Below are 14,453 nucleotides of genomic sequence, written 5' to 3'. Positions count from 1 at the left end.
CATTTGGTTGAGAGGGCATTAGGGTGAAAGAAATTACAATTTCCTAAGAAATGAATAAACACTACTGGAAATTATGGAATTTCCGATCACCTGAAAGTGATCTTAAATCAAATCTAAAGTAAAAAGTGGTCGGAACAAGGCTTTTGACTTCATTTAAGATCATTTTTAGGTGGTGATAATAAAGTAGAAATTTTTATTGCTTGGTAAGTAAGAATAGAATTATTTGTCAAGCACATTGTACTCAGATGTCATGTAGTGATTTCTCTCATGTGGGAGGTCATGAGATCGAGCCTTAGTGGAGACGTTATTGACACAAGTATATTTGAACAGGGTGTTGTTGACACTGTGTGCCAGGGGAGGAGAGTTAAATCCATATACCATGGACTAGGGTTTACAGTGCATTGTGGACCCTAGCTGGTGCATGTGTCCTGTGTTGTGAAATTTTGTATTTTAGGAGTATGAATTCTATGCTTGAAACAAATTAGTAATTGTATTTTAAGTTATGAATTTTTATGTCTTGTATTGTAAAATTCTGTGCTATGAAGGCTATGAACACAAATTATGTACTTAAATCATGTGTATATGTTTTATTCTGTAATTTTTTGTCTTGTGTTACGAAATTTCTTTACCATACAAATATGAATTCCGTACCTTATCGTTTCGATCTAAGGTCCATAATACTATGTAAAATTTGGTCCATGATATAAATTGCCATTGGGAGTTTCATGTGTACCAAACGGAATATAAAAGTTTTAGGCATTATAAAGTCAATGTATTTGGTTGGTAGGAAATATGTACTTTACCAAATACAAATTTGGTAGGTGGTTAATTCAATTTTCAGAGTTTCGGATACTTGACATTGTAAACTATAATTCATAACTCTATAAAATTTGCCAAGTAATTTTTAATTCAATGAAATCTTTACGACTCGGAGCATTGACTCTTACATTGCAAGAGTCAGTAGCACTCATAAAAACCCTTATAAAAATTTTTGGTAAGAAATATAGAGTTATTAGAAAATTTTGAGAATTCCAATTAGATAGTGGTGTTTTGTGTCTGAGATGAGGGGAACACAAGATAATATTATATCACATAAATTATAAAAGATCTTGTATAACTATAAAGGCTGAGCTCAGTTAAGAAGAGTTGGCAAGAATCAAACTCCTGATTTTTAAGTAAGAGAGTCATGTTTCACTACTTTGTAGAAAATTGGTATTTTTATAAATAAAATAATAATTTGATGTTTCTTATTCCTTTCTATTTATAATAATCAAGCTACATTTCTATATTGGTTTAATAATGTGATATTATTATATTATTCCATACACATTTAGGTGTGAATGGCATAAGTGGAATCCTCCTTGGAAACCAAGAGATAATGAAGTGCTTACTATACGTGTCTTATTTTCATCATACCATTATGTTCAATATGATATTGAGTTTTGGTGAAGATAAGTTAATGGGTTGCCAATGTAAACAAGGTTAAGCTCTCTAAGTTGCTCCACTCATTATTTTTTCATACTGACGTAATATGTATGTTTAAATTTTTTTTCAGTAATAAAATCAAGGTGTATAACTACTACAACCCATTTTATGTACGGATAACTATAATATATTAAATATTTATTTTTTCAAAATTCAATTTATTTTTAATGTATTCACTTTTAGTACATTTAAAGAACATTCAGTATACTAAAAATGAATATTTATTAGTGATACACGATATAATTTACCCTAGTTCCATTACTACTTAAAAAAAAAAAATTAAACTTTCACAAATTAATATCAGGACTTTAAACAAAATTTCACTCAACTTTAAAATTCCTAGTATTAATATCTGAATGTAAATGGAGTAACAAGATGGGCATTTGGTCTAGTGGTATGATTCTCGCTTAGGGTGCGAGAGGTCCCGAGTTCAATTCTCGGAATGCCCCATTTTGCCATTTTTTCATCACTGAATGGACATTTCCTTTATTTACCAGTTTACAGTTTTACCAAGATGGGCATTTGGTCTAGTGGTATGATTCTCGCTTAGGGTGCGAGAGGTCCCGAGTTCAATTCTCGGAATGCCCCATTTTACAAATTCCTCTGAATGGCACTGCTCAGAGAGCTTGCCCCATTGGACCATCTAACATGAAAATGGCAAAACCTCTGGCTGATTTAAAAAATCACAGGAACATATATATTTTTGCTAAAAATTGGCTGATACATGAGTATACATGAAATATACACATCTTTATTACACGTCCTCTACCACATACCTATTATTATCAAGAAATGGCGACGAGAAAAGGAATTAAATAATATAGTACCATTTTTAGTCAAGTACACTTAACACTTCTGTATTTGAATCAAAAGAGCATGCCTGAATGGCTGGAAATGCTAGCTTATATAGTAAGAGGATACATCACATAGAAACTTGTTGAGAAGCTCGGTTGGTTTCAATCCTCCCCCGTTGAACCAAGCGTAAATGGGCTGATAACTTCTCTCGAACACTCAGAAGATCGAACTGATTCTGGGGCTGATATTTCGTGGGAAGTGCTGGACAAAGAATCAGATCTTCTCATATCGTTACTAAAGTCCTTACCTTTGGAATCGATGCTCAGATAATCTGTCAAGATCTTTTTCACCCCAAATCCTCGGTGAGGGAGCTTGGTGCTGTCGAGGAAATGTGATCTTTCTCTTTCTCTTTCTCTTTCTCCCTTTGCAGGACTGAAACGCTGGGAGGGTGAGAAGCTAGGTGTAGAGAAAGCGGTTTTGTATGGAGTGAGGGGAGTCCCTGCACTCTTGTGAGCTATGATGCCTACTTTCGATATGGGCACGAATTGATCAGAATGTTTAGTCAAGTCATCCACGTAAACAAGGTCATCTATACGTGCCACGATGTTGAAAGCCAGACTCTCTAGAACTCGGGAGTAGCTTTCGAGTATGGATTTGCCAACATCCTATGGAATGAGGTTCAGTTAGCACGAATTTCAAGTTTCGACTACCTAAAAGCAATTGCAATAAGTCTAACCTTGTTATATTGGATCTTGCTCATGTCTAAAGTGGTCTGGGGAAGACCGGGAAACCGTTGTTTCAAGCAAAGCAGAAGGCTTTCAGCTCTATCAGCAAGCACCTCGTGTTTATCTCCATCAATCACCAAATCTTTAACCATTTCCCATGATGTCTTGGAATTGGATCGGTGCGTGTTAGGTAGGGGTTTCGAGTGGGTTTTTCTGCGCCAGATATAAATCGAGGCCTCCACCCGGTTGGCTATTTCCAGTGCTTGATGCTCAGAAGACAAATCAATGCAGCCAAGCAAGCATTCGGGCGAGAATTGATCAGAGGTGATATAGCGATGGATAAGATCACCTAAGCTCGCTTTGCCATTCTGTAATGAATCCACAAGTACAATGAGTAACAATAACGCGTTTCGTTTCTAATCGAGTAATATTGGCTCCATACCTTTGGGAGTGCTTCCAAATACGATTCGGGGATGTCCATTTCAGCCAAAGCGTTACTGTTGATGGCCATTGCAGCTTTCAGGATTTGGTTCGTGCAGTCACGCCTGTGCTGCAACTGTTTTCGTGCTTTTTCACTGAGACCCGAAGTGGGAACTCGAGGAACTGGCAACCACCATTTCTCCTCTTGGCGAGGGAGGGGGTTCCTAAACGACGATGAGCCATCTGCTTCCGGGGCTAAGATGCCTTGGTCCACATACCAGAATTCTGTGTTTTCAAAAGTGTCCAAAATTTCCTGCAACACAAGGCTACCAGTCAGATACACACACACACAATCGAAAACAATAAATCAGCCAAGACAAGAGAGAATGCATATCTTACCAGAAGCATATTATCTAGTTTGCGTAGAGCTGGTAGGTTGACATAAAGATCTGATCGCGGTCTAGAGGTCATGACCTATAACAACCAAGCAAAATATGTAAACACTTCATCATCAAATTAAACAATAGCAAATAGGTGTTGGGAGAAGGCCCGTGAATGGCCAAATCCAGCACCAGGTGGCTAGGGGATTGCTAGGCGGAAACCTAAAGGGCCAAGTCCAGCACCAGGTGGCTAGGGGATTGTTAGGCGGAAACCTAAAGGGCCAAATCCAGCACCAGGTGGCTAGGGGATTGTTAGGCAGAAACCTATAGGGTTAAGTCCAGCACCTGCCTCTCGAAAATGTGACGGGGCAATATAAGGAAATAAAGTTGAGACTTTGGTACGAACTATAACTTTTGTCGTAGTGTTAAGCATTTGATCCTAACAAGTGGTATCAGAGACTACCTCAAGCTTGGTTCCATCTGGAAATGTTTGCCAAGAGGGTATCAACTCCACAATGTGATCACTAATGCAAAGCAGCCATTCCATTTCTCTTCTCCACATTAATTTCTTCTCATGAGGCAAAGGTTCTAATCTCCAAATTTGTCCAAAAAGTGTAGCTAACAGAAGCAAAAACAGCAATTTTAGTATCACCAATTAGTCCATATGAAAGAAAGAGGGTAAAAGAGAAACAAACTAAACAAAAATCAAGCATACCACAAAGATTAGTAATGGCATTTGAGATAGCCAGTGATGTACAGACCCCATTGCCACAACCAGACATATCTTCTCCCAACAGCAATTTTGAGAATCTTTCTTTCATCATCTCAACATCTGCAGGAAACACAGGTTTAAGGAATCCAATTGTTAGAACCTCAGAAATACAAAACATGGACATAGGGAAGAATATACTATATACCTGATAAACTGGAGCCTTGTTTCTGGAACTTCATTTTATCCAAATTGGGTTTCTCCACTTCTTCAGAGACATGAGAATTCTCATTTTCTTGAATATGCCAAATCATGGAAGGGGGTGAACATGAATCGGAGCTACTGTGTTCTTCATTGAGAGTTGCCTCTGACACCAAATACTCAGAACCGGAACAGCTCTCTCTACCCTCCTCCTCTTCTTCATTCCCATACCCAACAACAAAATCAACTTTTTCTTGAAGCTTTTCAGCACAAGTCTCCATCTTTTCATCAAGAAAACAAGGGGAAGAACAATAAGCAGAGTTGCTCACCACAATGCCATCAAATTGATGCCGTTTTGACCCAAACCCATTGTTCACCTTGGCCTTCTGATACAGATTCTTGAGCGATTTTGGAACTCTAAGCTTCAAATCCTTCAATGCAGAGAAATGGGAAGTGTTCTTGGACCTGGGAATAGTGGTCTGGCAGTTGAGAGGAATGAAATGCTTGAGCTGTGGCTGGAATCCCAGAGTGCCCTCTCTTTCTTCTTGGCATGAGAAAGCTCTATCCATAAGGATTCCACTGCAACCATGTCTTCTGAAGGGTAAAAGTACAAAATAAGGAAAATGGCCACATTGGAATCCCTTTTTTTTTTTCTAAAAAAAAAAATGTAAGAGTGGAAGATGGTAATGATTAGAGGAAGCTCAGAAGCTATCAACCAAAGAACAGATAGACTATAATATGATTATTATCTGTGAAAACACCGCAATGATACAGAAGAGACAACACAAGTTCTAAAGGCTTGGGGAAGCAGACAGGCAGTGAAGGGTTTTGTGGGCTTGGCTTTGCTTAAATGGGGAGCCTCTGTCCCTTTCGCCTTTGTTGCTTTTGTTGGGCTTTGCTTAAACAACGGCTCTGCCATCATTACTGCACTCTCTGTATTATAATATACTCCTCCCATCCGTATTAGTTTTCTATTTGAAACTATATATTAAAATCTCCCAGAAATTTACAGAAATATGGTGATGGGAATCGTGTAAGCGACGGATGCCTAAGTTTTCATCATTTGGTGATACGCTGCTTGCTTATCATCACACTTTCTTGCTTCTTTTGGACAAATCTTGAAATGCTTCTTTAATTTGTTTTACCATTTTTTTTAATTATTCAGGTACATGTGAAATTAAAGTTATTTTTATAATTTGTAGATATATTATTAATAGTAATATTTATCATGAATAATTATTGAGAATATATCTCTTAAAGGAAAATAACACTTTTTTAGTTCCTCAATTATATATTTATTATTTTTTTTATCCATCAATTGTCTGCCGAATGACCTTTTGCGTTCCTAATTTTGGTACACTTGATTTTTTTTTTTAAAAAAAAAAATCATTTCACAAACATTTAAATAATGAAAAGAATTTTCAAGCACATTGTGCTCTGATTGCATGTAGTGACCTCTCTCATATGGGAGGTCATGAGATCGAGTTTCAGTGAAGGCATGTTGACTCTTTGTGCTTCATAGTAGTAGCTTCCAAAAAAAAAAAAAACGAAAAGAAGAACGGAAAGTAATGGTAGTGGTATAGTTAAGAAATGAAAAATATTGTTTTCTTTGTAATTTATGAATGAAAAAAATTGTTATTTTCTTATAATCTAGGGTGAAAGTGTCGTATTATTTTAATATATATGAAATTATAAATAATTATACTGAATATTATCAGCATGACACCAGTATAATTCCCTAATTGTTATACACATGAAATGTATACGAATTAATGTGGTACGATATAATTAAAAGGTTTGTTTTATTATTTGAGGATTATATACTAGACAAAATAATTTGTTAGGCACATATTCGTTCTTCCAAAAAGGAAGAACGGGCCCCCCACAGAGCGGTGGGAGGTTGTAATCATGGTGACTCAACTGAACATTAATCAAAAGGCTCCCCCCTCACTTTGAGAGGTTGTGGGACTCGATCCCTGGTCATTCTTCCAAAGTTTCACCTCTATGACCAGTTGAGCTATCCATGGGGGCCTTTTCGTGCATTGGTACTTGGTAGATTCAAATAACTAGTCTTATAAAATGTAATGAGTTTTTTTTTTCTTTCTTTTTAACATAATAATAACAATAATATGAAATTTGAGAAGCATTTAATTCATGCTACTTAATTCCTTTTTATTTTTTGAATGATGAGGGAAAACATATAGCATTCGTTTTTATTTTTTGAATGATGAGGAAAAACATATAGCAGAAATACTCAATTGAGAAGGTATTGACAAAAATTAAAGTAATTTAGAATTTACTTATTTACCTTTATATATTTAACTTCTTTATGATTATTTTCTTAATATATTTTTGCAGACAAAAATGTCAAAATTTAATGCAGTGGCAGTACGAACGGGTAAGAACTAAGAAGCTTCATGCGACCCACAGACCAAAAGAATTAATTGTTAGGACGACATACTATATTCCATAACGCACCAAAAATGATGTTTTCGTCTGCATATATGAAATTACAGAAATTTAATTTAATGCGTAAAAGAATCCGATACCAGAAATTTTGTTGTTACCACTTAGCTTCTGTGCTGTGAATGTGGTCCGCCATGTCACAAGACAACTTCTTCAACACTCTACATACCATGTTAAGTCCCACAAGTTTCTGGATAGATCTTCATTTACACCCTTTGGATTCACCTCCGGAAGTATATATTATTCGTCCTCACTTAATAGCGTGTTGGCATATTGTACGTACATTTAAAATACGTGGTTTTGTCACATTTTTTATAACTTATTGGTTACTTCATTAATTTCAATTCATTTCCGTGGTATAAAATAACTTTTGGTTACTTTAGTCATTGAAACAGTAATAATACCTTGGCATTGTTTGAATTGGATGGTTTGGATAAGGTAGAGCATTCTGAGCATGAATGGCAGAGGATTTCCATGTTTGTTTTTAAGATTATTAATGATGAATTTAAGAGTTGGGCCAATAACCAACCAACTCATGCATATACTCATCTTGCATCTTTAGTTTGAAGGTAAATCACAGGGTAAATTTTGCTTCATCAACGATACACATGATTCAAATTATACTCTACACTCTAATAATTTTTCAACCCTAAAGTTAGTTTTGACTACGTTTGATTAATTTTTCAATAATATTAAAGAAGCGTTAAATTTATCTAATGAATTCAACTTCAAATTTGTGAAACAGTCTGCGATTCAAGTTCTTTGTTGCATTGCTAGGGAAATTGTTTCTATGTTTGATTGTAAGGAATGGTATACTGTTCCATCGATCTTATTTGTAATTGCTTCAGCTTATAATTAAATGAATAACCTTCTTTATTTTTTTAAAAAATATCAATGTTTGTCTAAATTATATTCAAAATTTTATGGTTAAGTGGCATGAATACGGTACTTGATTCATAACTATAGATATTAGAGAAATGCACAAATAACATAAAACTTGTAAATATATATCAACACAATTGCATGAATTAATGACTCGAAATTAAAATCTTATGATCAAGTATCATCCTCGTATGACTTTAAAGAACAAATTGCACTTTTGGTCCTGTGAGTATTAGGGTACTGACAATTTGAGTACGTGACTTTCAAAACTCCCAATTTAGACCTTTAACTATGCAAAAATTGGCAGATTTGGTCCTCCGGGCCAAATTGCCGGCCAATTTTGGCCGGAAAAACATAAATTGGTTCGAATTTATTTGTGTTGAGGGCAAAACCGTCATTTCACTCCCTTCTCTTTCACCATGATCACGGACATGACACCACCGCATTCTTCCGCCACCTCTGAACCAATTCCCGCCGCGCCTACGCCGGAGGACGAGGACATGGCTCGCTGCCTTATGCTCCTCTCCCAAGGCGGAGGAGTCTCGCGTCATCCTCCTGCCATCCCCAAGTCGCCGCTGTACAAGGAGGAGGAGAGCGGCGGCGGGAGCAAATTCTGCAGCAAGAAATATATAGAGACGACCACCGTGGGCGGCGGGGGAGGGGTGAAAGTGGGGATGTATGTCTACGAATGTAAAACGTGTGGCCGCACGTTTCCGACGTTTCAAGCGCTGGGCGGCCACCGGACCAGCCACACCAAGGAGAAGCCACCGTTGACGACGGTGGAAACCGCCGCCGTGAAGAGGCCGCTGTCCTTGTACGATGAAGAAGACATTAATCCTTATCCGTTCAATAAGACCCCTAAAATCTCTCCCCCTTTCTCTTCCCTCCATTTCTACGATTCCGCCAAGTCCTCCCCCAGGATTCACGAGTGCTCCTACTGCGGCGCCGAATTCTCGTCCGGCCAGGCGTTGGGCGGCCACATGAGACGCCACCGTAACTCCACCGCCGCCGCCGCCGCCTCGCAGTTGAGCCCGAGCTCTTCCAGCTTCGAGAAAAGGGTACTCCAAAAGGAAGAAAATAATGGGAAAGGTTTGAATTTGGATCTCAACCTCCTCCCCGCCGGAGAAGATAATCAAGATCATCGTCGTGCTAGGGAGCCAATCGTGAAATGACGATTTTGCCCTCAACACAAATAAATTCGAACCAATTTATGTTTTTCCGGCCAAAATTGGTCGACAATTTGGCCCGGAGGACCAAATCTGCCAATTTTTGCATAGTTAAAGGTCTAAATTGGGAGTTTTGAAAGTCACGTACTCAAATTGTCAGTACCCTAATACTCACAGGACCAAAAGTGCAATTTGTTCGACTTTAAATTAGTAGAATGGCGGATTTCATATGTAACCCTTTCAGATGTAATGTCAATCATGCTTAAAAGGAATGTAATGCCAACGCAAAATGGGCCACTAATGATGATTTAGACCGGAGTAAGAGTGATCCAAAACGCTAATGGTGAACTAACAAATTTTAGAACTAACAAAGTAGGAGTTGGGTCTTCAGGGCCCACACAATAATAATAATAATATAATAATAATCATAATCATAATAATAATTCCATCTCCAACACTACCAAATACTACTTTAACTAAATTCCTATGTTTTTCTTGATCCTCAGTAGCTTTCCTTAAAAGGTTTCATGGAAACATAATTAACATTCACTCGACCATAATATGCTGGTTGTTCCAACTGAAAAAATCGAATTATTTTTTCTGTTTCCTTAAGGGATAATTTCATTCCGACCGCCTATATTTTCTTATAATAACACTTTAATCCCTCTCTTAAAAAAATAAAAAAAAATAAAAAAAATAAAAAAAAATAAAAAAATAAAAAATAAAAAAAAAACTACACCAACAACACAGTTTTAATAATTTTTTTTTTACTTTATAATAGTTTAATATAAGTAATATAAATTATTAATGTTATTTTAATATATTATGACCCACTTTTGGAAATTGATTGGATTTGTAGGGATGTAGTGTGAATATTAAATTATTTGCATATGGAACAAGGATCAAATAGGTAATCCAAGTGCACTGCAATTAGGCCATTGAACTTAAAAAAGATGCAATTGAGTCCCTGAACAACACAAAATTATACAATTAGGTCCAAAATGAACTGTTTACCTGAAATTGTGGATTACCGATTTTAAAAATAATTTTTTAAAATAATTAATTTAAAAAAAAAAAAAAAAACCAAACAAAAAACTAAACCTGTCGTCTCCGACAGGCTTCGTCTCCATGGCCGGAGGCAAAGACCTTCGTCTCCATGGCCATGGAGACGAAGACCTCCGTCTCCCTGGCCATGGAGACGAAGGCTTCGTCTCCAGGAACCTTCGTCTCCGGCCATGGAGACGAAGCCTACAGGAGGCGAATCGTCTCCGACAGGTTTAGTTTTTTTTTTTTTTTTTTTTTTTAATTAATTATTTTATTTAAATTATTTTAAAAAATATTTTTAAAATTGGTAACCCACAATTTCAGGTAAACAGGTCATTTTGAATCTAATTGTATAATTTTGTGTTATTCAGGGATCCAATTACATCTTTTTTGAGTTTGATGACCTAATTACACTTTGGTGTGTAATTGGGTATTTTGACCCTTATCCTTTTACAAATTGGGTGATGTAGAAGTAATACTCATTTTTAAAAGTGAGAGAAATTTACATGAATAATTCCAATCTAACACCCTTTTTTCATATTCATGTATTAAAATATCTCGGTGGTCCCAGCCGAAATTTCAATTAAAAAAAAAAAAGGAAAGAAAAAAAAAAAGAAGAAGAAGATGAGTAAAGGAAAAGCTTACGTCAACGGCTAGACTGCAGCTTGTTTGGTTCGTCAGTCCTAGGAATAATTTGTACACTATTAAATTTCCTATAGAGAGTTTGATTGATAAAAAAACATATTAAAAATGAAATTTAAATCTTATAGCGAGTTTGACTCATTAAAAGAATTTTTTTTTTGAATGTTACTGACTCTATTACATTGTAGTATTTGTATAAAGAGCCAACAACGTCTGATCTCCCACATGAGAGAGGTCACTACATGTCATCTAAGCACAAGGTGCTTGGCTCGTCAAAAGAAATGTACGAATAATGAAATTTAAATTTTACGGTCAATTTAATTTGCCAAAAGAAAAGTTAATTCTGTAGTTAGTACTCCAACTCTATCACTCATTTTCAATTTGAATAATTGACTTTTAAAAGTATCAAATTTAGTACTTAATTATTGAATATTTTTCAATTGTAATCCACTGTAAGTTTTGAAGGTGAAATTAGGACTGCTAGAATAAGAAAATTAATATTTTGTTTTCAGCATGTGAGAAACAATTGGTATAGTGGTCGTGACTTTTCAATTTTATACTCAATGTTAAATCGTAAGGAAAAGTTAACTCTTAAACGAAATATATGAATAATGAAATTTAAATTTCATATAAAAGAATTTGTTTGGTTGTTATAAAATTTTCAGGAATTTCACAAGGAAAACAAAAGAACTAAGGTACTTTTTCCTCATATTTTAAGAATTGAAATTCAAGTAAAAATCTCTCCCACCAAAACACCAACCAAGCGTAATAATTCAAGTTTCAAGAATATTTTAAGAAAAAAATTATATTTTTTGCAAACAAAAACTAAATGTTAGTGTAAAGTACTAAAGTCATTGATGATGAAGATAACCTTAACCTACCTCCAAGAACTATACTTTATACTAAAGGTAGGGGTTTTTATTTTGGGTGACAATTTTGAAAACTAAACATTTTTATATAGTGTAGCATTTTGAATAGCAGACAGCGGAAGTCGTTGGCAAAGGTGGCTTTATTGGGGGACATTTTATCTTTGTATGTTTTTATGTTTGTTTTGAGTTAACTTTTTTGATCCGATGGCATCTTGGAGATTCCAAGGACAATGTGTGTTCATCTTTTTCTTTGCAAATTGCGACAATTTGTCATTCTTCCAAACACAAATTCGAATCTCAAGAATAAGTTAATAAAACACTTTACAACGAGTTTTGTTAATGCATTTTATCTTTTTATATGGATATACATCTAAGTAGGAAAACTGTAAAATAATAATAATAATAATAATAATAATAATAATAATAATCTAGATATAAATTAACTATTGTTAGAAACTATACAAGAATTTTCATTATATATACTTATTCATTACATCATTAACATTTTTTTCTAATTTTATATTAATATTATTCTCCACTCTTATATCATTGTATATTCTTTTCTTGTTCCGTAGGTGATATTATTAGCCACCCATCAAATTTATCTAATTTTCAACAACTAAAAAGAATTATTTTCAAATTTATCTAATTTTCAACAACTAAAAAGAATTATTTTGCAACTTCATATGGCAAATGAGAGACGTATATGGTCTTGATAGAACAAATTAGTTCTATGTATTTCTTGTGTATAGTGGTGTGTATAGAAATTGTATGAAGAGTAGAGCAAATGAGAGAAATCATTTACTATATTTGCATGTATGAATATAGGAAGAAGAATCACTATTGAATGATTGTTGAGAGAAAATCATCTTTAAGATCAAGCTTTCGGTTGAATGTTTAGAGAGAAGAAGAGAAAAAAAAAAAAAAAAAAAAAAAAGACTCCTCGTGTTGTGTGTGGTCTCCCCCTTATATAGGTATAGGCCTAACCTTGACCCGGACATCTGACCCTAACTCAAATACTGAATAGGAGTATAGAATATACAGGGAGGTATACCCAAAGAATATTTCTTATCAGGTTTGAAGTAACTAAGCACCACGTGCATGGTTCAAATGTCTTCAAGTTGATTGGTTTCAAAGTTTCAAAAACTTATGTATCATTGTTTATCTATTCTGTTGCTAATGCTCAAATTTATTTACTTGTCTATATTAATGATATACTAATAATGAGCATCAACAAAAGTCTCTTGACTTCCATAACAAGCAAACTAGCTGGAAATTTCAAAATCCGAGACATGAGGGCTTCAAGCTTCTTCATAGGGATCGAGACAATTCACGATAAGGGGGCGATGATTTTATCATAAGGAAGGTACATACTTGAAATACTCAAAAGATCTTAACCAATCTCCACTCCAATTTCCGTCAACAACAAGGTAAGTGCAACAAACTCATCTCAACTATATGACAATCCCATACAATACTGCAGCTTAGTTGGAGCACTTCAATATCCAACCATCGCACGCCCATATCTCTCCTTCGTTGTAACTCTGCCAGTTTATGCAATCTCCATCCAATGACCATTGGGTTGCCGTAAAGCGTGTTCTAAGGTATGTCAAAGCTACTCTAGACTATAGGCTATGTTTTATGAAATCAGGCTCAAACGACATTTATACTTTTTTGATCTCTGATTAGTATTTCCTGATGACTACAAGAACATATACTAGTGGTTTTGCTATCTTTATTAATAAAAAAATAATAATTTAATGGGCTTGCAGTAAGCAAAAAATAGTTGTTGAATCCTCAACAGAAGCATAATACAAAGTTATAGTCGATGTCTCACCAGAGGCCAGGTAACATGGTTAGTTACTTTGCTGCATGGAGTGTATGGTTGCATGTCCACCACGTGATTAATTGTGCACTACCCACAACAAACACATATATATATATATATATATATATATATATATATATATATATATATATATATATATTCAACTCATTGTGGAGAGTGAACAATTTGGCAACATATATAATAATGTGAACATCACTTCAACATACACGTATACATGTATAAGTTATCTAACATACACAATTTTCAATTTCACCCCATTTTTACTTTGTCATTTTTCCCCATAATAATAATTATTATTACTATTTTGTACTGACTTTCTCAATTTTGACATTTACATACAAATTTAATAAGATCCAATAATGTTAGACCCTTAACTGGAACAAAAAAAATGTTAGTGTAGTTGTTTCTTAAAATGAATTGTTCATATTATTTTGATTTTAGTATTTTTAATGAATTTTCTTATTCACTCTCTATTATATTATTTTAAAATATATGTGTCTTTAGATAGGCTTAAGACAACTGACACATCTAAGGAATTGAGAAAATAAAGAGAAAATAATAAATAGATTTATAACATTTTTATTTTTACTTAGAACCGAAATAGGGATATCAAGGTAAATTTTGCTCTTTTATAAAAAATTTAAATTCAAAGTAATTTTTTGAGAAAATCATTTTAGACTGACATCATCTCTACTACAAAGAGATATTTACATATTAACTAATGTATTAAATAATTATTATATATGCTCATAGTGATATTTGAACACTTATAACATATTATTAAGTAACAAAGATTGCCTACTACCACTTTACTATACAC

The 14,453-nt window shown here is 34.6% G+C and overlaps 2 protein-coding genes and 2 non-coding genes across 4 annotated transcripts; 3 read left to right on the top strand and 1 right to left on the bottom strand.

Moving 5' to 3' along the window:
- The first annotated feature begins 1,862 nt into the window (after positions 1-1,862).
- TRNAP-AGG lies at positions 1,863-1,934 on the top strand. The gene has a single exon. It is a non-coding gene; the product is annotated as a tRNA-Pro (tRNA).
- A 67-nt stretch (positions 1,935-2,001) lies between these two features.
- TRNAP-AGG lies at positions 2,002-2,073 on the top strand. The gene has a single exon. It is a non-coding gene; the product is annotated as a tRNA-Pro (tRNA).
- An 86-nt stretch (positions 2,074-2,159) lies between these two features.
- LOC109182403 (rop guanine nucleotide exchange factor 7-like) lies at positions 2,160-5,637 on the bottom strand. Its single transcript, XM_019332588.1, has 7 exons — positions 4,723-5,637; positions 4,521-4,637; positions 4,269-4,423; positions 3,825-3,899; positions 3,448-3,738; positions 3,017-3,373; positions 2,160-2,945 (listed from the first exon to the last, which is right to left on the bottom strand). Exons 1-7 carry the CDS (start codon positions 5,282-5,284, stop codon positions 2,442-2,444), a joined length of 2,061 nt encoding a protein of 686 aa, XP_019188133.1. The 5' UTR covers positions 5,285-5,637; the 3' UTR covers positions 2,160-2,441.
- Positions 5,638-8,494: 2,857 nt separating this feature from the next.
- Positions 8,495-9,235, top strand: LOC109181205 (zinc finger protein ZAT5-like). The gene has a single exon (XM_019330954.1). The coding sequence runs from the start codon at positions 8,495-8,497 to the stop codon at positions 9,233-9,235; it is 741 nt and encodes a 246-aa protein (XP_019186499.1).
- Positions 9,236-14,453: the final 5,218 nt, after the last annotated feature.

Source organism: Ipomoea nil, unplaced genomic scaffold (assembly GCF_001879475.1).
Source record: "Ipomoea nil cultivar Tokyo-kokei standard unplaced genomic scaffold, Asagao_1.1 scaffold1043, whole genome shotgun sequence".
Classification (NCBI taxonomy): Eukaryota; Viridiplantae; Streptophyta; class Magnoliopsida; order Solanales; family Convolvulaceae; genus Ipomoea; species Ipomoea nil.
This window is presented reverse-complemented; position numbering and strand designations above follow the sequence as displayed.